We start from the raw sequence: 27,465 nt of genomic DNA, 5'->3' as shown, positions 1-27,465 counted from the left end.
TGGTGCAGGCTAAACACTCACTCATGCAGAGAAAATGATGGTAATGATGGTAATAATAAAAATAAAAATAAAAAAAAAATTTAAACACGTTTTTAAAAAGTCAAAATTACACCTTTACCTGGTACCCTGAGTTACCAAAAACGGATCTGTGTTTTTAAGACTCCCTGTCCTCTCTGGGGGTTGTAGTTCTGGAAGTTGGTGGAGCATTCCTTTTAAGTTTAAGAACTCTCTCCCTTCAACTAGGTGGGGCTGTGAGCAGGCCCTGGCCACTCTAAACTCCATTTCCCAGGGTGCACTGCGCTGAATGCGCAGCCGCGTTAAAGGGCCGGCTCTGCGAGCGCCAGGCGGACGCAGGTACGTTGGGTCCGCGGGGGTCTTCAGTTCCGCTCCGGTTTGGGGTACCTTCCCTGTGGGTGTCCTGTATCTCTGCTGTCGCCCCGAGCGATAGCTAGCTGCAGGAGACCTCTCCTGTGCAGCTTTCTCCTGATCTAGGTTTTTTTTTTTTAGAGGGAGCCCTGCGACTGGCACACAGAGGGGCATTCCCTTGAGCCCGTGGAGCTCCGGATGCCAGCGCGGCTCCGATGTTGATTTGGGTCGTTTCCCCGCTGTAGTTACCCCATTAGGCACACATTTCGTGGCATGCTGTTTACAACCTGCTTGAACTCTAACCAACTTGTTTCTTCTTTCTGTCGTTCTTCAGAAGTCTTCCAGGGCCTGATACAACACACACACACACACACACACACACACACACACACACACACACACACACACACACACGAGAGAGAGAGAGAGAGAGAGAGAGAGAGAGAGAGAGAGAGAGAGAGAGAGAGAGACAGAGAGAGAGAGAGACAGAGAGACAGAGAGACAGACAGAGACAGAGAGACAGAGTTTGTGTGTGTGTGTGTGGGGGGTGTCTTAAGATTTTATTGTCTTTGGATATATGCACTATCCTATAATTTTGCTGAGGATTCGAATCCTAGCACTAGAAAACAGACAAGACACAAAACACAAACAAACTTTGACTAGGTGAGGTGGCACAAGCCTTTACAGGAAATGGAGGCAGGAGGATCAGAAGTTTGAGGCCACCCTTGACTACCTAGAGAATTAGAGGCTAGTGCAGGATCTGTAAGATCCTGTTTTAACTCAAAAAAAAAAAAAAAAAAAAAAAAAAAAAAAAAGACCCCCAACCCCCAAAACTCCAACTTCTCCAACTTGTATTGAGTAAATGGAGTTCTGTTAAAAAGGGGCAAAGTGTCGCAATAATTAACTTTCTGTATTCTAAGATCACTGTGTAAATGCCACATGTGAATGTGACCAAGAGCACAAAGGAAACACACCCAGCTGCTTGTGCTGGTTCTGCCTGACCTTAGGCATTCTGCTTACCCTTTAGCCCAGGTTTCTTTCTCTGCGCAGTGTGATAAGATCAACTATTTGGACTGGTGTATGGCTCCCGTGAGCTGTCACTAAATGCCTTTGGCACGGTGCCTGAGAAACACTCCCTAAGTGTTAGTTGGGGTATTAAATACTCTCTTGGCTGATCTGGCTGGGAATGCGCCTCAGCCTTGCTTGATTTATTGAGACTTTCTCTGATTCCCCCCACCCCCACCCTGCTCCCTTACTATTCAGGGTAGTCTAAGTTTGCCTCTCTATTGCTGTGATAAAATTCTACCAAAAGCAACCTGGGGACGAAAGGGATGGTGTATTTGTCTTAGACTTCCAGATGGCAGTGCATCGTTTAGGGAAGTCAGGGCAGGAACCGCAGGCAGGTAGTTGGAGCAGGAACAGTGCAGTGCTGCTCACTGGTTTGCTTGCCTGCTTGCTAAGCTGGTTCCTTATATGACCCAAGTCCACTTGCCTAGGGACAGGGCCTTCCACATCAGTCACCAATCAAAACAATCTCTGGAAGACGTGCCCACAGGCAGTCTGAATAAAGCACTACTTCAAGTGAAGTTCTTTCTTCCCAGCTGACTCTGTTTTATCAACTTGACATTAAAAGCTAGCCTGGACCAGGCCTTCGGCCCAGAGACTTTCATTCCCTCCAAACAGGGCGGAGTTGACACTCTCTTACCCTCTTTGTCACCCTGGAAAGATCTGTCATTCCCTCAGCCACTTTCAGGTGCCACATACTGTTTTGGGGAGGGGGACATTTAAAATCATGCTTTCTATTTTGAAAGGTCCAGTGAACAAAGTTATGGATAAGGAGAGGCTGGAGAGATGGCTCACTGGTTAAGAACACTTGCTACCTGCCCCCAGGGTTTTTCTGTGTAGCTCTGGCTGTCCTGGATCTCTCTCTGTAGACCAGGCTGGCCTTGAACTCAGAAATCTGCCTGCCTCTGCCCCCTGAGTCCTGGGATTAAGGAATGTGCCACTGCTTACTACCCTTGCAGAGGACCTAAGTTTGATTCCCACGACCATCTGTAACTCCAGTCCCAGGGGAACTGATACCCTCTTCTGACCTCTGAAGGCACCAGACACTTGTGTGGTGGCACAACATGTGCATGCAGGCAAAACACATACACATAAAGTAATAAAAATGTTTTAAACGAATCTATTCTTGTGTTAAAATTCATACAACTGTATACCAGAAAGAGTTCATTTTGCTGGGCGGCGGTGGCGGCAGCGCTTGCCTTTAATCCCAGCACTCAGGAGACAGAGCCAGGCGGATCTCTGTGAGTTCGAGGCCAGCCTGGGCTACCAAGTGAGCTCCAGGAAAGGCGCAAAGCTACGCAGAGAAACCCTGTCTCGAAAAACCAAAAGAGTTCATCTTAATGTCTGACCTTTAAACACATTCACATATACTCACACATTGCTGCCTCCCTCCATTTTGTCCAGAATGGAGCACCCAAAGGGGGTTGACTGGACAGTCATCATCCTGACATGCCAGTACAAGGACAGTGTCCAGGTCTTCCAGAGAGGTAGGTGACACGCCCTCCCACTTTACCTTAAACTAGAACTCTCCAGCCCTCTCCCTTACCGGACCCTTGCTGCACTGGGAGCCCCATAGACCTGGGTTGAAACATAGACTTCTCCCTGGTCTTGTGACTTGATATACATGCCACTTCATTGGCCTTTAGTTTTCTTTTTTTTTTTTTCTCAAAGATTTATTTATTATGTATACAGTGTCCTGCCTGCATGTCTGCCTTCACACCAGAAGAGGGCACCAGATGTCATTATAGATGGTTGTGAGCCACCATGTAGTTGCTGGGAATTGAACTCAGGACCTCTGGAAGAACAGTTACTGCTCTTAACCTCTGAGCCATCTCTCCAGTCCCTCCTTCTTCTTCTTCTTCTTCTTCTTCTTCTTCTTCTTCTTCTTCTTCTTCTTCTTCTTCTTCTTCTTCTTCTTCTTCTTCTTCTTCTTCTTCTTTTTTTTAAAGGAATATTTTTAAATTAATTTATTTTGCCGGGTGGTGGTGCATGCCTTTAATCCCAGCACTTGGGAGGCAGAGGCAGGCGGATCTCTGTGAGTTCGAGGCCAGCTTGGTCTCCAAAGCGAGTTCCAGGAAAGGCACAAAGCTACACAGAGAAACCCTGTCTCGAAAAACCAAAAAAAAAAAAAATAATAATAATAATTTATTTTATGTGCATTGGTGTTTTGCCTACATGTATGTGTGAGGGTGTCAGATCTTGGAGTTACAGACAGTTGTGAGCTGCCATGTGGGTGCTGGGAATTGAACTTGGAGTCCTCTGGGTAAGCAGCCAGTGCTCTTAATGGCTGAGCCCTTTAAGAGCCCTCCTGCCCCAGCCTTTAGTTTTCTTATCTGTAAAATAAGGGTAAGGGTAACAGGACTTACTTCAAAGAGTTTGGGAGGGATCTAGCTATCTACTGTATGAAAAGCCAAGTCAATGTAATCAAACAACTGTTAACAGGCTTGCTCAGGTCCTCTGGCTGAGGGCAGGTGGGTGTGACTGTGTGTGTGTGTCCCAGCATTTATTTTGATCACAGAACTGGAGATACGGCAGAAGCGGGAGCAGATCCCTGCTGGGACACTGTTGCTGGCTGTGGAGGACCCCCAGACTCGAGTGGGCAGTGGAGGAGCCACCCTCAATGCGCTGCTGGTGGCTGCCGAACACCTGAGTGCCCGTGCAGGCTTCACGGTGAGCGCCCCTGAGCCGCCGGCCCTCTGGCCCGTGCTCCTGTTGGAACTCAGTAGCTTCTGGGACCTCCAGCTCTTCTCCTGGGTTCAGCATTTGGCTTGTGATTTGGAGTCTGTAAGTCTGCAGACTCATCTCTGCCATGCCATCCAGGGAAGGGCAAAAGGCAGGGCTAGTGTTTTTGGAATGTTTTTAGAAAGAAGGAGCCAGAAGACAGGCATGGTAACACTGAGAAGGCTGAGGCAGGGGATTATCACAAGCTTAAGGCCCACCTGGGCTACGTAGTAAAATAAAACCTTATCTCAAGAAGTTTGGAGCCAGTATCTCAGTATTCAATAGGATGCTATCTGGCTTTTCTTGGAAAAGTTCAAAGATCTTGCTGGGTGTGGTGGCACACACCTGTAATCTCAGCTCTGGGGAGGCAGAGGCAGTGAGTCTCTGTGAGGTGAAGGCCAAGGTAGTCTACAGTGAGTTCCTGCCAGCCAGGGCGACACAGTGAGACTTTGTCTCTAAAACAAAGCACTTTATACTTTATTCTCTGGTTCCCATAAGGCACCTGTTGAGTGGAACTGACGTGTGGCCTCCCTTGGAGAAGGATGTGTCAGTGATTCCCACGGGCTCTGTCCCCTGGCTGTTTTACTCAGTCACCTTGCTTGCATAGCACAAAGGTGTGGAGGAGGACGGTGGTCCTAGTCGCAGTCATTCTCCAGTAGTGGAGGGAGAATTCGCGAGGGGATGGGAGTATTGTAGTTGCCATGGAGCTGACCCCCCCCCCCCCCAAGGAACTCAGATGACTTCAAATTGCTGCCTGTTGCCTCCCCTTCAAATAAATCAAGGAAGTACCCCAAGTGGATGGCTGCCTGTCAGGCTGTCCCTCGCCTACCTGTGCTTATTGGTATTGATTGATTGATTGATTGATTGATTGAGACAGAGTCTCTCTATGTAGCCCTGGCTGTCCTGGAACTCACTATGTAGACCAGGCTGGTCTTGAACTCACAGATATCTTCCTGCCTCTGCCTCTCAAGTGCCAGGATTAAAGGTGTGTGCCACCATGCCCCACATGCTCATTGGTCTTGATCTTCATGCCCCACATGCTCATTGGTCTTGATCTTGCCTTTTTCCCTTTTGATGCCTACATTGGAGTCCCTCCCTGGACAGGAGGGTATCATCCTTTGGTGCCATCTGCCCAAGGCCTCTGTCAACAGGGCTCTCCTGCTCTTGACAGGTGGTCACATCCGATGTCTTGAACTCAGCTTGGATCCTCATCTTGCACATGGTAAGTGGAATACAGGGTATGGGCTGTGCAGAGGGTTGGAATCTTGGTTCTAGTGACTAGATGGGACCTTAGGGGTGTTCTGCCATTGTGTGTATGCAAGGTGTTCATTATGTAAATCCAGAGGGATTTGAATGAACCAAAATCTCTGGGAGTTGGTTAGGTTTGCATTTTAGACAAATTAAAAGCTCCACCTGGAGGTGGAGAGAAGGCTCAGTGGCTAAGGGCATTTACTGTATAACAATGAAGACCTGAGTTCCAATCCCCAACACCCATGTAATCCCAGGATTTGATGTCCTCTGCAAGCACCTCCTGCATGTACATGGTGCACATACGGACAAGCAGCCATGCATGCACACACATACATTTTTTTTTTTTTAAAAGGCAGAGCCTCGGGTAGCCTTGCCTTGTTCCAGACTTGCTAGGAAGCTGAGACCACACTTGAACTTGTGATTTGCTCCTTCCCGAGTGCTGGGATTACAGGACATGTCACCATGTGAAGTTTATAGATGCGAGAGCTTCTGTCTAGGACTTCACGTGTGCTGGGCAAGCGTGCCCCCAACTGAGCCGCATCCCTACTTCATTGAGCTTATGCTTCTTTGTTTTTGAGGCAGGGTCTTACTGAGTAGCCTTGGTTGGCCTGGAGCTCACTATGTAGACTAGGCTAGCCTCAGACTCAGAGAGATCCACCTGCTTCTGCTTCTCAAGTGCTGGGATTAATGGCATGGGCCACCATGCCCGACCAGCTTATGTTTGTTAAAAACCAAACTTTAGAGAAAGTATGAATGAACGGCTAGTGAGGGGGCCCAAGGGGTAACGGCCCTTGATCCTCAAGACTTACATGGTAGAAGCTGAGACCTTTTGTTCTTTGACCTCCATTACCTGTCCTGTGGCACAAGTGTGTGTGTGCACACACATACACACACTCAAAGGAAAACACGCGACAGCAGTATTCATGAAAATCTGATAGGACACACTTCCAAACGAGGGCAGTACTTAGTGTCCCTGAGGATGGTTTTTTCCCTTTGCATATATATGGTTTCTAATTTTGCACAGTAATCATGTTAACTTTAAAAATTCAAAGGAGAGCCATCAGTATAACACTTTTCGTAAACCTCCTCCACTTAATGCCTGCCCCCCTTGTACAGCAGTCTGGCTTCGGCACTGCCGCTTCTCCACATCAAGGACTCCCTCTTAGGAGGTTCTGCTCTCCCCGTAGGGCCGAGACTTCCCCTTCGATGACTGCGGCAGGGCCTTCACGTGCCTCCCTGTGGAGAATCCCCAGGCCCCTGTGGAGGCCTTGGTATGCAACCTGGACTGCCTGTTGGATATCATGACCCACCGGGTAAGGCCAGCTACTTGACAAGGGTGGCCCATCCCAGATAGAGCCAGTTTGCACATTCTGAGCCGTCAGTGAGGGTCTGCGCGGCTCAAATGGGGAAGGAACCCCAGAAAGAATGACCTGCAGTGAGCACAGCTAGAACGGCAGTTAGTCTTGGATTGTTCCCCGCACTCAGGAACAGAGTCAGTTGGATCTGAGTTCCAGTCCAGCGAGGGAGGCCTACATAGTGAGGCCCCTGTCCCCCCAAAACAAATAAGAAGTACATCTGGAGATGGAGAAGGAAGGGGGTCAACACTGACACCGTGGCACTTGAGAGGCCCTGCTACTCCAGCAGCAGACCCCTCTCAGATTAGGTGCCTGGGACAGCACACAGAACAAGCCACCTCAGGCATGAAAGATCAGAGGAAGGGCCGGGCCAGGCCACTAGCTAAGTTTTCTCTCTTTTCTCTCCCCTGCAGCTGGGCCCAGGTTCCCCGCCAGGTGTGTGGGTCTGCAGCACCGACATGCTTCTGTCTGTTCCTCCAAATCCTGGTGAGCCTGGGATGGCCTAGGACCACTTTTCCTCTCCACACCTAAGGCTGGTTCTTCCTCTCTAGCCCACCCTGTTTCAGCAGCCTATTTAGAAAGGAAGGATAGGCCAGACCAAGAGGCCAGCATTGCTCTGTTGAGCCTCAGTCTGCCCATCTATAGACTGGGTAGCTGGTTGTGGTGCCTCATGCCCATAATTCTAGCTACTCAGGAGGGTAAGACAGGAAGATTGCAGCAAGTTCAAGCTACAATGAGTTCTTGAATAACTTACTTATACCCTACCAGGGAAAAACACCACCTGAACAGGAATGGCCAGAACTGCCCCGCCCCTTTGGCCCACAGTTCTCTGTGGAAGAACTTTAGGGAGGAGGGGTTGCTATTTCCCCAGAGGAATGTCCACTCGGCCTTGGAAACTGTATTTCCCTTGTAGAGCTGCCCAGACGCCCCATCTCTGAGCCCTTGCTTCCTCATGGCTGGGGTGCCTCCCTCCCTGGCCACCCTGATTGTGCCACCCCATAGGGATCGATTGGGATGGCTTCCGGGGAGCCCGGGTGATTGCCTTTCCTGGGAGCCTGACCTACGCTCTCAACCACGGCGTCTACCTCACTGACTCGCAGGTATTACTCCTGGGTGCAGCTGAGCTGCCCTGGGACAGGGGTGCTTTTCCAGACCCGTGCGCTGGAACCTGTTGCCCTTGATAGTCCTGGTGGTCTCGAGCCTGAGGAGTTTTCCTTCATGGTACAGCTCTGGTGCTCGCTTGTCTCTGTATGTCAGGCCGTGGGCAGGTGCTGGGGCGGTGGCATCCACTGAAACCTGCCCTCAACCTTCTAGAAGTCTGCAGCCCCTGTGGCCCCGTGAACACAGTGGTACCTGCCAGACTAGCGGTTTCTCATGTGGAGACCGCCTGCTGACGCGCACAGCGGAGCCTCCTTCCTGGTCCTCTCTTGCTCCTCCCTGATTCTGTCCCTCCCCTCTCCACAGGGCTTCGTTTTGGACATTTACTATCAGCGCAGTAAGGCGGAGCTACAGCGCTGTGTCAGGCCTGACGGGCTGGTACCGCTGGTACGGGCTGGGATGAGGGATCTTAGGGACTTTTTGGAATGGGGGGGGGGGCAATTTCCCTTTCTTTCCTGGGAAAAGCCCCACTCTTTTTAGATGATTCTGGGCCAAGCTAGAACCAGAATCTAAAGAGACTTTCAGGAGAGCTGATGCAGCCCGAGTCTATGGATCGGGTAGATTTGGAAGTTCAGGGTCTCGTCCTGTGCCAGAAAGCTACCAAATGTGAGCAAGTTAGGGAATTCGGTAGAAAGAGATGCAGAAGCAGCCCAGGACGGACTCGGGTGGGAGTGTCGGGAAGAGGTGTGGAACTGGGTTTGGCAGGAGGCCTGAGGTTGAGGGAGTTCTGTAAGGTGCTTTGGTAGGAGCTGTCCAAACCTGGAAGCTAGGAGCTGGATGGTCCAAAAAGTCCATACCTATTACAATACCTGGCCTTGTGGTTCATCTGCGTGTGCCTTCCTCAACGTATGCCTGAGCTTGGCTCCAGGGTCCCCCCACTCGAGCCTTGTGGTTCCCTCCAGGTCTCTGGGGTAGTCTTCTTCTCTGTGGAGACTGCTGAGCACCTCCTGGCTACCCATGTGAGCCCGCCTCTGGATGCCTGCACCTATATGGGCTTGGACTCAGGAGCCCAGCCTATGCAGGTGACTGAGGAAAGACCACTGGGCTCACCTGGCTGGGGGTGGGATGCCATGTGACCTCAGGCCAGCCCTCTCCCCTTTCTGGGTCAGCATCCCGGCAGACGACTGTCCCAGCCCTGCCTTGGGATTGTGGGGTCCAGCTGCTGCCTGGCCAACAGCTGTGCTTCTCATCCCCGCCCAGCTGTCTCTGTTTTTCGACATCCTGCACTGCATGGCTCAGAATGTGAACAGGGAGGACTTCCTGGCTGGGCGGCCCCCAGAGATGGGGCAAGGTGACATAGCCCTAGCAGCAGATTACCTGAAGGGAGCCCGAGCCCAGCTGTGGAGGGAGCTCCGAGATCAGCCCCTCACTATGGGTAAGCATTGCTTTTTTTTTTTTCTTTCAATACAGGGTTTCTCTGTAGCTTTGGAGCCTGTCCTGGAACTCACTTTGTAGACCAGGTTGGCCTCAAACTCACAGAGATCTGCCTGGCTCTGCCTCCCAAGTGCTGGGATTAAAGATGTGCGCTACTACAGCCTGGCTTGTTTTTTTTTTTTTTTGTTTCTTTTTTTGTTTTTTTCGAGACAGGGTTTCTCTGTGTATCTTTGCGCCTTTCCTGGAACTCACTCTGTAGCCCAGGCTGGCCTTGAACTCACAGAGATTTGCCTGCCTCTACCTCCCGAGTGCTGGGATTAAAGGCATGCGCCACCACCACCCGACTTGTTTTGTTTTGTTTTGAGACAGAGTTTCTCTGTGTATCCCTGGCTGTCCTGGAATTCACTCTGTAGACCAGGCTGGCCTCGAACTCACAGAGACCAGCCTGCCTCTTCCTCCCAAGGACATGTGCCACCATGCCCGCTGGGTGAATATTTCTTATTGGCCCTCTGGGGTAGGAAGAAAGCTGCCTTCTGTATTGTGGACTGGACACTCATGTTCTCCCTACCTAGCTCTCTTGCCAAGCACTTCTGTGTCCTGTCTTCCTCTTGTCTCTTGCTCTGGCCCCTTTCCGGGTGTGTCCACCTGTGACCTATGGGCCTGGGGCGGGTTGCATACACTCTGAACCTTACCCTTATCATTGGCCCAGTGGCTCACCTCCATGCCTGCTTTCCTAGTGTCTGGTGAGGATGTCTGTTGACAGTCGCCTGATCTTACACTGGAGCTGCAGCAGGCACAGGGTTGGAGTCAGAGCTTTTAAAAAAGGATTTATTGTTTAATTTACAAAGTTTTATGTCTCGGGAGGCAGAGCCAGGCAGATCTCTGTGAGTTCAAGGCCAGCCTGGTCTATAGAGCGAGATCCAGGACAGGCACCAAAACTACACAGAGAAACCCTGTCGGAAAAACAAAACAAAACAAAAAAGTTATATGTATGTTTGTGTGTCTGCCTGTTGGTATGTATGTGTAGGTGCTGGTGCCCTCAGAGGCCAGCAGAGGGCGTTGGATCCCCCGAAGCTGGAGTTACAGGTGGTGTGAGCCTCTTGATATGGGTGCTGGGAATCGGACTCGAGTCCTCTGCATCTCTCGAGCCCCTGGGGTCCACACTTGTGTCTTTACAGCGTATGTCCCTGATGGTGGCTACAGCTATCTGACTGCTGACGCCAGTGAATTCCTGCACAGCCTCACGATGCCTGGGGTTGCTGTGGCGCAGATCGTCCACTCCCAGGTGGAGGTGAGACCTGCCTGCTGGGTACTTGAGGTCATGTGAGATGTGGTATTTATTTATTTATTTATTATTATTTATTTATTTATTATTTTATTTATTTTTGAGATATCATCTCATGTAGCCCAGGCTGACTTCAAAGTTGGTTTGTCTCCAAGGATGACTTTTTCTCTGTGTAGCCCTGACTGTCCTGGAACTCGCTTTATAGACAAGGCTGACCTTGAAATCACAGAGATCCACCTGCCTCTGCCTCTTGAGTGCTGGGATGAAGGGCGTGCATCGCACATTAAGATATCCTAGAGGCACTGGAGGCTCAGAGATGCTAAGGCACTTATTCAAGGCCACAGAGCCAGGGAGCTAAGTCAGAAGCCAGGGAGACCTTTCTGCAGGGTCTCCGTGGAGACAGACATATGTGGGTCTGGGTTAGTCCCTCTGATGCTGGGGGACCGGACAGATGGAGTTCAGAGGTTGCTCTTGGGATAGGAGTAGCTGGATCTATGGGATGGGGAAAGTTCTTTAGCTTAGGCCAGGCCAGGTCTAGAGGGGGATCTGGCTGGTTGAGGTTTCTGGAATGCAGTGGGTCTTTATGCTTCCCACCCAGATATTTATTTCTAAGGGAGAATTAAGGTAACCCTTGGCCCTGGCCTTAGGCTTCCCCGATTTTCTTCCCTGGCCTCACAGGAGCCCCAGCTGCTGGAGGCTGCGTGCTCCGTCATCAGCTGCCTGCTGGAGGGTCCTGTGCACCTGGGGCCTCGGAGTGTCCTGCAGCACTGTCACCTGAGGGTGAGGCCCGACTGTGGGCAAGGGGAAGCAGGTGTGGGGGCCATTGCTCAGCATGTTTGCATGTCCCATGGACCTGCTTCCCCCGCCCCCTCAAGATGCCTGCCCCCTTCCTCGCAGGGCCCCATTCATATCGGCGCTGGTTGCTTTGTGAGTGGCCTGGATACTGTCCACTCCGAGGCACTGCATGGCCTGGAGCTCCGTGACCTCATCCTGCAGGGACACCGCGTGCGGCTGCATGGCTCCCCCAGCCGAGTGTTTACTCTTGTTGGCCGTCTGGACAGCTGGGAAGTAGGCATCTACCTCATGTTCCTTTGCCTCCATCTTCTGACTTTGGGGAGTCCCCGGGGGTCTGGCTCTGTCACAGGGGTCTCAGAGCACTGGCCATTGGGATGGACTGTTGGGTGGTGGTGGTGGGGTGGCCAGATGTCTCAGTGGACCTTAGAGAATTTTATCCCCCTTTTAGAGGCTGGTCATTGAGGGTTAAAGGAGGTAGCTTGCCTTGGGTCCCGTGGCCATTAATGGCCCCCGTCAGGAGTAGAACTCAGGAGTCTGCTCTAAATCCTAGGTATTCGGGCGGAAGTGTTAAAGTGGTCTAAAAGAACCTGTTCCTGTGTGTGTCTCTCTCTCTTCCAGTCCCCTTTGGAGTATCTGTTCCCCAGCCTCTGGCCTGGTGTCCCCTATTCCCTTTCAAAGGCCCCTGCATTCCTGACTGCTTCTTCCTCTTCCCCCAGAGACAGGGGGCAGGCATGTATCTCAACATGTCCTGGAATGAGTTCTTCAAGAAGACAGGCATTCGGTAAGTATGCCGGATGCTCCAGCAGGCCTCTGTGGGCCTCGGCAGCCAGTGTGGCTGCTGCTGCTTTGAAGCTTGTTCCTGAGCAGCCCTGTCCGGTCCTCTTCCCACCCTGCCAGGCCTGGTATGGTTTGGAACAGCTGGATTCTCTCCATCCCTTCTTTCTGTGCAGCTCTGATTCCCTGGTTGTGCTGTGTTTAGACTCTGGGTTTTTTTTTTTTTTTTAAAGATTTATTTATTATGTATACAGAAGAGGGTGCCAGATCTCATTACAGATGTTGTAAGCCACCATGTGGTTGCTGGGAATTGAACTCAGGACCTCTGGGAGAGCAGTTGGTGCTCTTAACCTCTGAGCCATCTCTCCAGCTGGGGTTTTTTTATTCACTATCATAGGCAAGGTGACAAGACAGCCTAGCCTCCCTCTCCTCGTCATACACTGCTGCCTCCCATGGGGAGTATGTCCCACCCCCATCCCCCACCCCGTGAGTTGACAGACAGGCCAGGGTTTAGGAAGGAGGCAGGAGCCTGAGTTTCCTCCTCACTAATGCACCCCTCCGCACCCCAGAGACTGGGACCTGTGGGATCCAGACACGCCCCCCTCAGCGCGATGCCTTCTCAATGCCCGCCTTTTCCCCGTGCTCCACCCCACGAGGGCCCTGGGGCCCCAGGACTTGCTGTGGATGCTGTACCCCCAGGAGGACAGAGGTGAGGCCCTGCGGGCCTGGCGAGCCTCTTGGCGCCTGTCCTGGGAGCAGCTGCAGCCTTGCCTGGACTGGGCTGCCACCCTGGACTCCCGTCGGGATCTGTTCTTCTGCCAGGCCTTGCAGAAGGCCCGGCATGTGCTAGAGGCCCGGCAGGACCTCTGCCTGCGCCCACTGATCCGGGCCGCTGTTGGCGAAGGTTGCTCTGGACCCCTGCTGGCCACACTGGACAAGGGTGGGTATGCTGGGTGTTAATAATAAAGGAATTGAGTGTAGTTTTTAGAAAGCTTCATCCTCGTTAGTAAGGCTTTTAGTGGGAGATGGAGGCCCCGGTTGCCAAGCCTCTGGGTCCTTATGGCATCTGCAGGCTTGTGTGTTTTGTACTGAGTGCCAGGACGGGGGTGTAGAGCTCCAGCAGGGACCTGGCATACGGGCAGCTCCCCCACACTGCAGATGGACCCTATGGCCTGGTGGCTAAGATTCTTAGCCTTACAGAAAGTGCCTCCTTAGTGGCCCTGAGAAGACTGGAACCTTGTCCCTGTTTGTCACTTACCCATAGCCACACAGCCAGTTGAGATTAAGACTTGAACCCACGTGGTTTGACCCCTGAACTCTGGTGGTGGTGGTATATGTCTTCAATCCCAGTGCTCGGGAGGCAGAGGCAGGTGAGTCTATCTATGAGTTCCAGGCCAGCCAGGTCTACACATAGAAATCCTATCTCGAAAAAACAAAACAACATTTTTAAAAATTTATTTGTGTGTGTGTGTGTGTGTGTGTGTGTGTGTGTGTGTGTGTGTGTGTTTGTGTGTGTGTGTGTGTGTGTGTACACAAAATGTGTGCATGTACTATGAGAGGACAACTTGTTCTCTCTTTCACCATATGGGTGCCAGGGTTTGAATTCAGGTTGTCAGGTTTGGCAGCAAGTGCATTTACCCCAAGCCCCCTCGCCAATCCAAGCCCCCTCGCCAATCCAAGCCCCCTCGCCAATCCAAGCCCCCTCGCCGACCCAAGCCCGAACTCTGAACCACTCCGATGTCTCAGGCAGCAGTGGAGGATGCGTTTGGGCTGGGGCTAGCAGAGTAAAACCTTTGCTCCGTAGGGTAGGCTGCACTCACAGGCAGGGGCGCATCTTGACCAAAGCTGGTAGGAATGAGGAATCTGGAGTAGTTGGGGGCTGCTGAGACTGGGGGCGCAGGGTGTTAGAGGCCAGCAGCCTTCTCGTCTGAACCCCCTAACTCCTGGTCCCTCAGTTGCAGCTGAGGCCGCAGACCCTGGTGTGGCAGCCCGGGCTCTGGCTTGCGTGGCAGACGTGCTGGGCTGCATGGCAGAGGGCCGAGGAGGCTTGCGCAGTGGACCGGCGGCCAACCCTGAGTGGGTTCAGCCTTTCTCACACTTGGAGTGTGGAGACCTGGTGAGGGGTGTGGAGGCGCTTGCCCAGGAAAGAGAAAAGTGGCTGAGCAGGTGGGTGTTGGTCAGTTGGAACCCTTTGAGAAGCCACGGGTGGAAGGCTCTCCTGATGGTGGAAACTCAGAGAGGGGGCGTTCAAATCGGCCGAGACAGGCAGGCCACCCCCAGCTGGGGGCTCCATGAGACCGGCTGTCTTCCCTCCTATCAGGCCTGCCTTGCTGGTTCGAGCTGCCCGCCATTACGAAGGGGCTGAGCAGATCCTGATCCGCCAGGCTGTGATGACAGCCCAGCGCTTTGTCTCTACCCAGCCCGTGGAGCTGCCAGCACCTGGGCAGTGGGTGGTGACTGAGTGCCCAGCCCGCGTGGATTTCTCTGGTGAGTCCCTTGGGTGAGGTACGGGTAACTTCCTCTGAGCCAGGCTGGCAGGCTCCGTGACCACCTTGTTGAACTGCGGTAGGTGGCTGGAGCGACACCCCCCCCATCGCCTATGAGCTCGGTGGAGCGGTACTGGGCCTGGCTGTGAGGGTGGATGGCCGCCGGCCCATTGGGGCCAAGGCGCGTCGCATCCTGGAGCCCGAGCTGCGTCTGACAATGGGGCCTCGACAGGATGAGATGACCATGAAGATAGTGTGCCAGAGCCTGGACGACCTGAAGGATTACTGCCAGCCTCACGCCCCAGGTCAGGACAACTAGGACACTGTCAAGTAGAGATGGCAGCCACAGCCAGCTGGGATGGGGGCAGAACCCAAGAGATCCATCCACAGAGGACTGCAGACTACCGAGGACCCACCGTAGGGCTAGCCAGTATGTGTGTGGGGCCCCTGGAAGACTAGAAAGAGCTGGCAGTCACCCTTCTTAGGTACACACTGGCGCAGGACAGAGTGACGCATTCGCCTGTGGTAAGGGAGCCTAGATGTCCCTTTATGGTTTGAAGAGGGGGCCTGCGTTGTCCTAGCAGAGGAGCGCCGTCTTGGGCTAGGAGATGGCCGCGGAGGTGGGCTAAGTGGTGGCCTAGGAGTGCGATTCTCCCTTTGTGCTCACTCCTCAGGGGCCTTGCTGAAGGCAGCCTTTGTCTGTGCTGGTATTGTGCATGTCCAGTCAGCGACCCCTCTGCATGAACAGCTGTTACACTCCTTTAATGGTGGCTTTGAGCTGCACACCTGGTCAGAGCTGCCCCATGGCTCTGGTCTTGGTGAGTAAGCCCTGGGCCCCTGCTGTCTTTTTTTTTTTTTTTTTTTTTTTGTCTCAACTCTTCAGTCTTACTTATGATCCTGGACCCTGGCCTCTGCAGCGGAAAGAGTGGGGTGGGACTAGGCAGAGGTGATTCATGACTGGTGTCCTGTGTTTTGCAGGCACCAGCAGCATCCTGGCAGGGGCTGCCCTGGCTGCCTTGCAGCGGGCTGCAGGCCGGGCCATGGCTACAGAGGCCTTGATCCATGCAGTGTTGCACCTGGAGCAGGTGCTCACCACAGGTAAGGTGGTCTAGGGTGGTGGAGAACGCTGACATTTTTCATAGACCCCGTAGGGTGGGTTCCCTAGGTGTGCCAGTAGCCGCCCAACTGTGGCTGTACTACTCTTTAAAATGGTCAGAGTTTATCACTTTGATTTCTGATGCTTTCCAACTTGAAACGTTTTATCTCGAAGGAGCTAATGTCCCATGAATGCCCACTTGAGGGCTAAAAGCTATTGCTCCTTTTGAGTTTTGTGTGCGAGCATTTTGGCTGCCTGTATGTAAGTGCACCTTGTTTGGGGCCCAGGGAGTGCAGAGGAGGGTGCTGGACTCCTTAGAGCTGGAGTTAACAGACGGTAATGAGCCACCATATGGGCGATGAGAACTGAACCCAGGCACTCTGAAAGTAAATGCTCTTAACTGCTGAGCCATCTCTCCGGCCCCACTGTGCCTGTCTTTTGTTATTGGGTACCTGTGGTGCCGGATGGTCTTTATGACTACCCCACTCCAGGCTGGCTTCAGAACCTGTAGGACAGGTCTGGGTTTGGAGGATGGACCTTCAGTCTCCTTTCTGGCAAGTTGACATTCTCTTGGGCTACGAGCATTCGTGCCCCACTGCTCCCTATACGGCAGAACAGTAAGGGCTGGCTAAGACTACACTCTGAGATGGTCTTGGCACCAGCCTTCTCCTCCTGGCCATTAAGGCACGTAGATATGGGAGCTTTCCATCTCCTCTTGAGGTGTGCCATTCCAGTTCTTCATTTGGTCAACTGGCATTGGTTGATAATCTACTATATTGGGGCCCGGGGATAAAATGAGCAAAAAAATGAACATTTTTTTTTTCATGTCTTTCAAAGTCATGGGATGTAAGGGACCTAGACACCAATCAGTAGCCACTGGGGTGACCGTATCCTTTGCAGCTGCACCCAGTGCTCTGAAGAAGGGTCTGGTCCAGTTCTTGACATTTCCAGCTCTATCTTACATTGTGGCTATAAAGTTTTAGATGCTTCTTGCCACGTGCATTCTGTACTTCAGAGTTTTAAATGCTGAGGGACTGAAGGTCAGAGAGACAGTGAGTAGAGCACTTGCTGTGCAGACATGAGGACCTGGCCATAGATCCCCGTCCCGGTGTGAACATCTAGGTGTGAAAGCATGTGCTTACGCCCTGTACTGGGAGGTGGGTGCAAGAGAATCCCCAGGGCTCACTGGCCAGCCAGTTGATGAGCTCCAGGTGGTGGAGGGGCTGGAGAGTTCCTAGCTCACAGCCACCTGTAAATCCAGCTCCAAGGGATCTGACACCCTCTTCTGATCTCTAAGAGCACAGCATTCATGTGTACATACCTACACCTACACACACCTAAACACACACACACACACACACACACACACACACACACACACACACACACAAAACATAAAATCTTTTTGTTTTTTTAAGACAGGGTTTCTCTGTGTAACCCTGCCTGTCCTGAACTCACTTTGTAGACCAGGCTGGCCTCAAACTCACAGATCCATCTGCTTCTGCCTCCCCAGTGCTGGGATTAAAGGCATGTGCCACTACCACCCGGCCATAAAATCTTTTTTTAAAAAATTAAAGAGTGTTGACCTCTGACCACATGGGTACATAACCCACTCATACATATACACACACACCACCTCCTCAAATATCAAGGCCTGAAACCCCAAAGGAGCTTGTTTTATCTATTCTTTTATTTATCTATTATTTGAAGTACTGGAGCTCATGTATTCTAGGGCTTTGAGCTTATTTATTTATTTATTTTCCCTGAGACAGGTTTTTTCTGTGTAGCCCTGGCTGTCCTGGAACTCACAGAGATCCACTTAGCTCTGCCTCCCAAGTGCTGGGGTTAAAGGCATGTGCCACCACTGCCCAATGAGCTTTCTTTTAAAAAATATTTTTTTATTAGGTTTCTTATTTAATTTTATGTTATGGGTCGTTTGTCTGTGTCTGTCTATGCATTACATGCAGAGGTACCTGCAGAGGCCAGAAGAGGGTGTTGGATTGCCCTTGGGACTTGAGTTGTTAGCCACATGTGGGCATTAGGAATTAAACCTGGGTCTTCTGGAAGGGCAGCCAGTGCTTTTAACCATGGAGCTATCTCTCTAGTGCCCCCCCTTTTGACTTATTATATATACAGTGTGTATATATATATATATATATCTTTTTTTTTTTTTTTTTTTTTTTTTGGTTTTTCGAGACAGGGTTTCTCTGTGTAGCTTTGCGCCTTTCCTGGGACTCACTTGGTAGCCCAGGCTGGCCTCTAACTCCCAGAGATCCGCCTGGCTCTGCCTCCCGAGTGCTGGGATTAAAGGCGTGCGCCACCACTGCCCGGCATATATATATATGTCTTTTTTAAAAAGACATTTTATTTTACTCTGTATATCTTTGTGTGGGTATGTGTACTTGTGGGTGCCCACAGAAGCTATAAGGTATTTAATCCCCTTATGCTATTGTAGGTGGTTGTGAGCTGCCAGATATGGGTGCTAGAAACCAAATTCTGTTCCTCAGAAAGAGCAGTAAATGCTTTTAACTGCTGAGCCATCTCTTTGCCCTCATGAACTTCCTTCCAAACACTCTAGGAAGAGACTCCTGGGGCACTGGCAGATTACATGGAAGTCTTATCTTCTGATGTGCCTTATCCTATTCTAACCACAAGTTAGATCCGCAGCAAAACTTGGGTCTTGACTGCAGCCCCTTTCTCTTTCTTGGACTGGCCTGCTGTCATGGCTCACTAGTCTCAGCTAGAGTTGGGACAAGCGGTCTTCCCATTCTGGTCTCAGATGGAGGTTCAGGGCCATGAAACTGCTGGGTAAGGTTGGGCCCCAGAGGCTCCAACAGTGACAGGACTTTGGGCTCATAGGAGGTGGCTGGCAGGACCAAGTGAGTGGCCTAATGCCTGGCATCAAGGTGGGGCGTTCCCGGGCTCAGCTACCCCTGAAGGTGGAGGTGGAGGAAATCGCTGTGCCTGAGGACTTTGTCCAGAAGATCAATGACCACCTGCTCCTGGTGTACACTGGCAAGACCCGACTGGCACGGAATCTGCTGCAGGTGAGCCCAGCCCCTAAATAAGGAAGGCATTTGCTTGGCTGGGCTTGGCGGGACCCAATCCTCACTGCCCCTTCCCTGCCCCACCCGCAGGACGTGTTGAGGAACTGGTATGCTCGGTTGCCTGCTGTGGTGCAGAATGCCCACAGACTGGTGCGACAGACTGAGAAATGTGCTGAAGCTTTTCGCCAAGGTGAGCTGTTTATTCATCCAGAGGCAAATCTTGTCTCAGGCCTGACACAACTCCACATATTAGGCCCTTGGGGACCTATTTTCTCCTTGTGGGATCCCTATTAGCATAAAACTTCTCTCATGGGAAAGGTCCTCCGACTCCATTTACCAGGAAACAGAAGGAAGAGGCTCTGGTTTCCCTGAGTTGCAGGAAGTGGGAGCTGCACGGAGCCCTAAGAGTAAGGCTACAGAATCCTGACTGGGCTGGGCACCCTGCTAATTCTTTGTGCATATTAGTCCTCAACCCTGTGCAGTTGGCCCCAACACTGGTGAAGAAGTGCCTTTTGACACTCCCTTCCCTCTGCAAATCTGCAGTGTCAAGTGAGTGTCTTGCCTCCCCCCAACCCCAGGAAACCTGCCTCTGTTGGGCCAGTACCTGACCTCATACTGGGAACAGAAGAAGCTTATGGCCCCAGGCTGTGAGCCGCTGGCTGTGCAGCGCATGATGGATGTCCTGGCCCCTTACGTATATGGCCAGAGCCTGGCAGGGGCAGGTGGTGGGGGCTTTCTCTATCTGTTGACCAAGGAACCACGGCAGAAAGAGGCTCTGGAAGCTGTGCTGGCCAAAGCTGAGGTACGTGTTACCATCAGGGTTGGAAGTTGGTTGGAGTGAAATACCCCACTGTGGCCTACCAACTCATGGTCTTCCTGGCCCTGCACTGGTCCAGCCTCCAAAGGCCTGGGAGCTAAAGCCCTCTCAACACCTTCCGTCCTGTCCAGGGCCTTGGCAAGTACAGTGTCCACCTGGTGGAGGTGGACGCTCAGGGCCTGAGCCTGCAGCTGCTGGGAAGCGACACCTGTCTTTGTGGGGCCGGGCCCTCTGGAGCAGGCACCACCTAGAGCTGCACTTCCCTTCAGTGGAGTTCAGTTTGCTGTTCATCACCTACCTCTTCAGGCTGCTGCTAAGGAAGCAAGACTGGGGCAGAGGAGGCAGTGTTCTTAAATACAACTGTACTTCATGGCTGGCAGTGGCTAAGACTTGGCCTCTACTCCATCTGGATTAAGGAAAGTCTTAACAATGGTGTCTCACGTGGACTCTACAAATACCATGGCCCAGTATAGGCCTACTAGAGCCTTGGAAGAGATGACAATCAGACCAACCCTGATGATACACTCTTAGACATTCCATTCCCATGTTCAACTTTGATCCTCAGCCCTCTGTTGGGGGATGGAGGGGCAGAGGTCTATTCCCAGGTCTGTGGCAGGGAACAGTACCGTCTACAGAAAGTTTCTGATAACCTAAGTCTTTCCCAGCAACACTCCAGACAGTGCCAAGGGAATCTAGTGGCAATGGGTTCTCAACACTGGCATTCTTGGAATAAATTCTAATTTTCAAGGTTGTCCTCAGAAAGCTCTTTCTTGTTCTAATGGGAGTAATTCCCACTTCTGGCACTGTGGGAAGCTGCCCCTGAATTGATCCAGCTCCTGGTGCTGACAGCCCAAGAGAGGATTGAAGTTTAGGACTGAATGAAGGCTTTCGCTGTCATGTGACTGGATATGGGAAGCTGAGGTCTCATGCATTTGACTTGAGGTTTTAGGGCTACTAGTGGAATGGTCTTGCTCAAGTAGCCGCCCCTTCCTAGACCCAACACAATGGCACATCTCCAAGCAGTGTTTTTCCTCTGATGTTTATTTATGAACATCACAGCCTTGCCGTTAGGTCCCTGGGTGCCTTCAAGTTCTCATGCTGTCAGGGTCACTGTACCTGCTGCAGTGGGAGGGTGAGAGAATGACCACTCGTGGGAAGGCTGCCTGGGCCATCCACATGCTGCCCGCTTGGTCTTCCACCTCTCTCAGTTGGGAAAGGCTGTCCTAAAGCACGCTCCCCATTGCTCCTGGGCAGGACTTGGGAGTGGGTCCAGTCCTTGCTTTCTGGTTGTTTCGCAGTGGTGTAGTCTGGGCCCCGGCTTACTCAAGCCGGCCGGCTTTGCACGGCTCTTTGGCTGTAGCTACTTAGAAAAGAGGTCCTGACGTCTGGTGGGCCACGTGGACCACACGGCAGCTACAGGCGCAGCCTCTTGATGTCCTCACTGCGGAAGTCTATGCGCAGAGCCAGGACCTGTCGCACTTCAGCAGGGGTGAGGCGCCACGTCAAAGGGCCAGAGTTGGCACCCCAGTAATCGAGTATCTCAGTCACCTGTGGGGAAGAATTTGCTAGTTGGCAAGGGTGAGTCTATTCTGAGGGAAGCTCCTGGGCTTTACTAAGACAAGGCAGGGATGCATAGGAAGGTAACTTGTAGAACTGAGCTACTAGCAAGTGAGGGAGTGGCCAGGTTCCAAACTTGGCTCTGGACTCTCCGCAGTCCCTTTTCTGGGCTAGGCTGAGGGAGTCACGTACCCGCTCTAGGTTGAGGATTGTAGCCATTTGTGAGAGCCGGGCGAACTTGTCTCGGATGGTCCAGGTTGTCACCGTGGTCAGGTAAGCAATGAGTGACCTCAGTTCCTTGTCAAACTGCAGACCGCCTAGCTACCGGAGATGAACACAAACCTTGTCTCTGTTTAAGGCCTGGTCTGATGACGAAACAGAACTAGAGCCCAGCTGTCCTTAGAACTGGGAGGTAAAGGCTGAGGAGATGCCTCAGCAGGGAGGAGTGCTTGCCACCAACCCTGATGATCTGAGTTCGATTCCTACAACCCACATGGAGAACCAGGACGACTGCAAGTTGTCCACATGTACACTGTGGCATGTGCTCCCCACCAAATAAATAAATGGAGAGAGAGAGGAGAGAGGAGAGAGGAGAGAGAGAGAGGAGAGAGGAGAGAGGAGAGAGAGAGAGGAGAGAGAGACAGAGAGAGAGAGAGAGGAGAGAGAGAGAGACAGAGACAGAGACAGAAGAAAAAAAGAAAGAACTAGCAGGCAAGACCACCACTGGGCCTGTGGCTCCAGTCTGTTCTAGTGCCTCAGAAGCCAGACAGAACTAGGCCTAGATAAGCAGGGTATGCTGGTGGCAGAGAGGATATAAATTCTGGGATGGCATTACTTAATAGGGGAGAGCTGTGGGCCCATATTCCTTTGAACTTACCCTATTGAAGGCAGACTTCAGAACCACCTTTTCTAATTCAACAGCAACAAGGCTGGTCATGAGTCCGGTCAGGCTGTCATAGATGACTGGGGACAGGCTGGCCTGCACAAAGCTTGTATCAGTAGAGTCCATGCAGGCCCTCTGCCTTTACACTGGAGTTCCAGTGAGACAGTTACATGAAGAGGCAGTGTCCCCACAGGCGACTCAGTAGGGCCTTTGGCGTCTACAGCAAGAGTGGCAGGCCACAGGATGCCAGTGAGGGGAAGAAGGGGCAATTCCGCATACTCTCACTTACCTTGAACTCTGCCATCTGCTGTTCCAGGTTGACAATGAACTGCTGTACCCAAGGGTCATTGGCCTCATAGTCATTGAATTCTTCCTATGGTCAGAAGCAAGTGGGGGCTGCAAAGGGCCTCTTTCTAACAAGTACTACTCACCCTCATACCCCTCTACCTTTTGTTGGTTTTTCGATACAGGTTTTCTCTGTGTAACAGTCCTGGCACTTGAACTCAATGAGATCTACCTGCCTCTGCCTCCCAAGTGCTTGGATTGAAGGCATGTGCTACTACCCCCGCTTTTTAAAAAAAGATACCCAGCTAACAGCTCCAGGCTGCAGTAGTGGCCCATGTATCAGGGCAAGGCTAGGCCAGGAGAATAACGCTCTTAGCTGGTTGGGTGTGGTGGCAGAGCACTTGGGGGGCAGAGGTAGGCAGAACTCTGAGCTCAAGACTAGCCAGGGCTACATAGTGAGACTGTCTCAGAAATTAAAGGGCTCCTTGATCTATGATAGGTGGGGTAAAATATGCCTCAGTATAAGATGAGTCACATGAAGGCAAGACCCCTTCACATGTCTCTGTGAGCCGTTCTGACAGCAGGAACAAATCTAGTCTTTGATGGAGATGGAGGTAGGCTGACAGCACTTAGGCCTCGTCTGTTCAGTGATTCCCTGCCTTTGATGACTGCTGCGGTCAGGCTGACCTCCTCGATGTTGTGGGAGACCGAGAGAAAAGTGTTGATCCAAGGCTGCACTTGAGGCTTGACTGCTGAACTGTTGAGCTCGGCCAGCCCTTCCTGCACCAAGACAGGACAGAGACACATCAGATGCGCGCCCCACCTCATACCTTATCTTCCACCCATCTCTCGACCCCTGCAGCTGAGCAGGCACTGCAGAATCATAGCGGAGGTCATGATAATAAAAGCCAGGAACGTGTCCCTTTCCAGAGCTGTGGAGATTCAGGTCTGGAGATGAGGTCCTGAGACTGTCTTATAAATCTCAAAAGGCGATTTCATAATGCCTGGTGTTAGACAGAGCCTGTGGCTAAGGTCAAACATCACTGAACCAGGTGGTTCAGTTCCTCTGAACATCTTTCTGAGGGGTCTTGTCATTTGGGGGCCACCAAGCAGAAATTCTAAAGGACCAGACACTGGCTTGTTTGTGTGACACATGCTAAGAAAAGCACAGTGGGCCTTTGGTCTCGAGGGATTTGTCTGCCTTCAGTGGCTGCATTCTTCACCCTTGCCCTCTCCCCTGCCCACAGTGGAGCCCACGGTAAGCCAGCTAACAGTCTTCCCAGAGCATCGTGGCAGGGGCATGAGGCCTTACCTGCAAGAGGTCTCGAAATTTGTTGGACACAGCAGCCAAGTCAGAAAGGCAGCTGTCAAACTTGGCTTGGGCCTGCTCCCCTCCAATGCCCTGACTGAACAGCTTGGTGCAGTCACTCTAGGGGAGAACATAGCTTTAGAAATCGACTGTGTCTATGCCACTGGAATGTAAGCAGGGGCAGAGGGGGTCAACATGCAAGTAGCCATTTGTCCTCTACTAGACTTCTCTGGGAAGGTTCTATAATGGTGGGCCTTTGCTTTCACATCCCCACCCCTTCTAATATGAAGAGAACAAGAAACAAATGGTAGAAGTTCACACACACACACACACACACACACACACTTAAGGCTAACAGGGCTGGAGAGATGGCTTAGCGGTTAAGAGCAATGGTTCAGAGGACCTGGGTTCATTTTCCAGAATCCACAACTGTCTATGACACAGTTCCAGGGGATCTGGCACCCTCACACAGACATACATGCAGGCAAAACATAAATGCACATAAAAATAAATAAATCTTAAAAAAAAAAAAAAAGAAAAAAATTACTGGGTAGTAATGGCGCTCACCTTTAGTCCCAGCACTCAAGAGGCAGAGAGGCCTCTTTGAATTTCAGGCCAGCCAGGGCTACCTAGTGAGACCCTGTCTCAAAAATGAAAATAAAGAGGAGGAACACAGAGTCCTGTTCCTTTGATGGTTGAGCTATGTGAGACGATACATGAAGTACTTAGCCTGGTATACAGTAGGCACTAAGATACACTCCCTATGACGTCACAGTTTCTGCTTAAATATTTTGGTCTTAGCCGGGTGATGGTGGCACACGCCTTTAATCCCAGCACTCGGGAGGCAGAGCCAGGCAGATCTCTTTGAGTTTGAGGCCAGCATGGTCTACAAAGTGAGTTCCAGAAAAGGCGCAAAGCTACACAGAGAAACCCTGTCTCAAAAAAACAACAACAAAAAAAACCAAACAAAAAAATTTGGTCTTATGGGGCTGGTGAGACAGCTTGGCAGATACAGGTGTTTTCCAAGTTAAGTCTGGTGTTTAATCCCTAGGAAACACAAAGGTAGAAGGAGAACTGACTCCAGAAAGTCCTTCTTTGATGTCCACATATGCACCGTGGCATGCATGTCCTGGCCCTCCATCATGCACACACCTAACAACAAATAAGTAAAGAAAACTAACAAACAAAATAAACCTTGAGCTGAGCAGCGGTGGTGCAGGCTTTTAATCCCAGCACTTGGGAAGCAAAGGCAGGCAGATCTGAGGTCGAGGCCAGCCTTGTCTATAGGACAGCTGGGGCTATACAGAGGAAACCCTGTCTCGAAAAACCAAAATAAACTTCTTGCCCTCCTTTAAAGCACACAGACACAGACAGACAGACAGACAGACAGATCTGAGGTCGAGGCCAGCCTTGTCTATAGGACAGCTGGGGCTATACAGAGGAAACCCTGTCTCGAAAAACCAAAATAAACTTCTTGCCCTCCTTTAAGGCACACAGACACAGGCAGGCAGGCAGGCAGGCAGACAGACAGACAGACAGACAGACAGACAGACAGACACACACACACACACACACACACACACACACACACACACACACACGCTCGAGCACCCCCATCACAAGTCATACATTTAGAAAACGATTATAAATAACTTAAAAATAAAACAAAACATGCTTGCCCTATGAAAGTCTTATTATTATCTTTGAGGCACAGATGAGGAAGCAGAAGCTCATATTTAGTAACTTGCTAAAATCATCGCAGTAGGATATGGAACTGGATTCTGGCTGAAGAATCTGACTCAGGGTGTTTGTTCCTCTCACTGTCCTTTAGCCCTGACCCCTGCAGGGGGACCTGCGTGAAGCTCATGGTGTTTCGGGTTGTTACAACAGCTGCCTACATCATTTCTTGTAGATGTAACCAACCGTCTTATTAAATAAGAAACACAGAAACAATGTAAAAGAGAAAGCCGAGAGGTCAGAGCTCAGAGCTAAAATCTCACCCTTCCTCCTGCTGTCCCAGCTTCGCGAAAAAAGACCTACTTCCTGTCGGTTCGTATTTTTAAAGTATGTTGTTCTGCCTTCTCATTGGTTGTAAACCCAAACACATGACTGCCTCGTCACTGTCTGAATGTACAGCCCCCTAGGTCTTAAAGGCATATGTCTCCAATGCTGGCTGTATCCCTGAACACACAGAGATCTTATGGGATTAAAGGCGTGTGCCACCACCGCCACACTCTTGCTATGGCTCTAATAGCTCTGACCCTGAACACACAGATATCTATGGGATTAAAGGCGTGTGCCACCACCGCCACACTCTTGCTATGGCTCTAATAGCTCTGACCCCCAGACAACTTTATTTATTAACATACAATCAAATTAATATTTCAGTACAAATCAAAATAATATTTCAATACAATTAGATTACCACCACAATTTCTTGTGGTGTTCTTTACAATGTTGATGCTGTTTTTTCAACAGCATCAGTGCAGAGTGCAGAGGGACTGGTAGAAGACCCTGTGCCCACAGTAGCTCCCTTCCAGTCTTTTAGCCTCTCTCTTCAGCTGGAAACGGACCTCCTATTGCAAAGTGCTGGCGATGGGGCTGAGACAGTGTCTATGAGATGCAAGTCTCATTGAGGGGAGCTGGTCTGTTTTAGCTATTTACTATCTCTCGTTTTTCCTGTTTTTTTGAGGCAGAGTTTCTTTGTGTAGACTTGGCTGTTAGAGAACTATAAACCAGGCTGGCTGCCTCCCGCCAAGTGCTGTGTGTGTACCACTCTCACCAGGCCCTGTTTTGTAATCTCTGTAGTTCTGCTAGCTCAGTTATGAATTTCTATCATTTTATGATTTTTTTTTTTACTTTTTTTGCTTTATTCATTCATTTATTTATTTTTGGTTTTTCGAGACAGGGTTTCTCTGTGTAGCTTTGGAGCCTGTCCTGGATCTTGCTCTGTAGCCCAGGCTGGCCTCGAACTCACAGAGATCCGCCTGGCTCTGCCTCCCGAGTGCCGGTATTAAAGGCGTGCGCCACTGCTGCCTGGCCTCAGCCTGCTTTCTGATAGAACCCGGGACTGGCAGCCCAGAGATGTCACCACCCATCATGGGCTGGGCCCTCCCCCACTGATCACTAATTGAGAAAATGCCTTACTGCTGGATCCTATGGAGGCATTTCCTCAACTGAGGCTCCTTCCTCTCTAATGACTCCAGCCACCACCACCAGGCTAGTTTTTTTTAAACCCTAACAGACTGATAGTAAGGATATAGCTAGGAATAACTCTAGAGTGCTAACTAACATTCAGGGGGAATTTAGAGGGAGAGTGGTGGCCTAGCATGTGCAGGGCCCTGGGTTCAATCCCAACACAACAGCCAGGCACGGTGGTGCACACCTTTAATCCCACTCAAACATTTACTGTACAACAGACACTGCACTGTTTGTATAAGGTGTCACTTATTTTATTCCATTTTAAGTTTTTTGGGGTAAATTCCTGACTTGGTCCATGTCTCCCTGTTTTCTGAGGGCCTCCCTCAGAACCATATTAGCTATGAAACCACCTGCCTAGCCCCAATGTCACACCAGTTTCTACAGGCAGCCCCTTGCCTCTGCTGCAAAGCATCCTCTGTTAGTGTCCACCTTGGAGGAAGGACCCTAGCTTTCCTCCTTTCTGTCACTTTAATACTTGACAATGTTGTTCCACGCTGTCTTGTTTTGTTTGTTGAGACTGTTAGTACGTACTTCATATGCACTCCATGGCAATGTTATGGGAAGAGGTCATCATCTCTGTTTTACAACTGAGACTTGGGAAACTGAAAACAGAGCTTGCCTAAAGCCACACAACTAGTTA

At 51.0% G+C, this 27,465-nt stretch overlaps 2 protein-coding genes across 7 annotated transcripts in view; one reads left to right on the top strand and one right to left on the bottom strand.

Moving 5' to 3' along the window:
• Window positions 1-247: 247 nt before the first annotated feature.
• Fcsk (fucose kinase) lies at window positions 248-20,337 on the top strand. 3 transcript variants are annotated; one of them, XM_006974098.4, is made up of 24 exons: window positions 248-354; window positions 2,836-2,918; window positions 3,950-4,101; window positions 5,324-5,374; window positions 6,591-6,716; window positions 7,172-7,244; window positions 7,761-7,858; window positions 8,223-8,303; window positions 8,819-8,938; window positions 9,117-9,291; window positions 10,469-10,581; window positions 11,254-11,355; window positions 11,473-11,643; window positions 12,087-12,151; window positions 12,714-13,084; window positions 14,100-14,310; window positions 14,465-14,631; window positions 14,714-14,935; window positions 15,305-15,448; window positions 15,609-15,728; window positions 18,586-18,773; window positions 18,864-18,963; window positions 19,352-19,575; window positions 19,722-20,337. In XM_006974098.4, exons 1-24 carry the CDS (start codon window positions 305-307, stop codon window positions 19,839-19,841), a joined length of 3,327 nt encoding a protein of 1,108 aa, XP_006974160.2. In that variant the 5' UTR covers window positions 248-304; the 3' UTR covers window positions 19,842-20,337. The 3 variants fall into 3 exon arrangements, with proteins under 3 accessions (XP_006974160.2, XP_015848413.2, XP_076427631.1); XM_015992927.3 differs by having other exon boundaries at window positions 3,932-4,101; XM_076571516.1 differs by lacking the exons at window positions 248-354; window positions 3,950-4,101 and having other exon boundaries at window positions 2,839-2,918.
• Window positions 20,338-20,613: 276 nt separating this feature from the next.
• The window catches only part of Cog4 (component of oligomeric golgi complex 4), a 41,542-nt gene continuing 34,690 nt past the window's right edge, over window positions 20,614-27,465 (bottom strand). For 2 of the 4 annotated variants that reach the window (XR_013051044.1, XR_013051045.1), the window contains 6 exons: window positions 23,628-23,744; window positions 23,003-23,095; window positions 22,320-22,403; window positions 22,025-22,126; window positions 21,340-21,464; window positions 20,614-21,138 (listed from right to left, as the gene is read on the bottom strand). Coding sequence is in view for 2 of the 4 variants with exons in the window: in XM_015992931.3 (XP_015848417.1) it covers window positions 21,004-21,138; window positions 21,340-21,468; window positions 22,025-22,126; window positions 22,320-22,403; window positions 23,003-23,095; window positions 23,628-23,744 (660 nt within the window). In the remaining 2 variants the exon portion in view is untranslated. Of the gene's footprint in view, window positions 21,139-21,339; window positions 21,469-22,024; window positions 22,127-22,319; window positions 22,404-23,002; window positions 23,096-23,627; window positions 23,745-27,465 lie in introns of all 4 variants that reach the window. The other 2 variants (XM_015992931.3, XM_042277704.2) reach the window with 1 other exon arrangement.

Source organism: Peromyscus maniculatus, chromosome 5 (genome assembly GCF_049852395.1).
Source record: "Peromyscus maniculatus bairdii isolate BWxNUB_F1_BW_parent chromosome 5, HU_Pman_BW_mat_3.1, whole genome shotgun sequence".
NCBI classification, from domain to species: Eukaryota; Metazoa; Chordata; class Mammalia; order Rodentia; family Cricetidae; genus Peromyscus; species Peromyscus maniculatus.
The sequence above is the reverse complement of the archived record's forward strand: the minus strand, read 5'-3'. Positions and strand labels throughout refer to the sequence as shown.

What these genes read in the sequence shown, in the direction of transcription:
- Fcsk (XM_015992927.3), top strand. Translation starts at nt 305, where the DNA reads ATGCGCAGCCGCGTTAAAGGGCCGGCTCTGCGAGCGCCAGGCGGACGC. An exon ending in TCTACCTCACTGACTCGCAG is followed by an intron (nt 7,859 to 8,222) that starts GTATTACTCCTG and finishes CCCTCTCCACAG; the next exon opens with GGCTTCGTTTTGGACATTTA. An exon ending in CAGGAGCCCAGCCTATGCAG is followed by an intron (nt 8,939 to 9,116) that starts GTGACTGAGGAA and finishes ATCCCCGCCCAG; the next exon opens with CTGTCTCTGTTTTTCGACAT.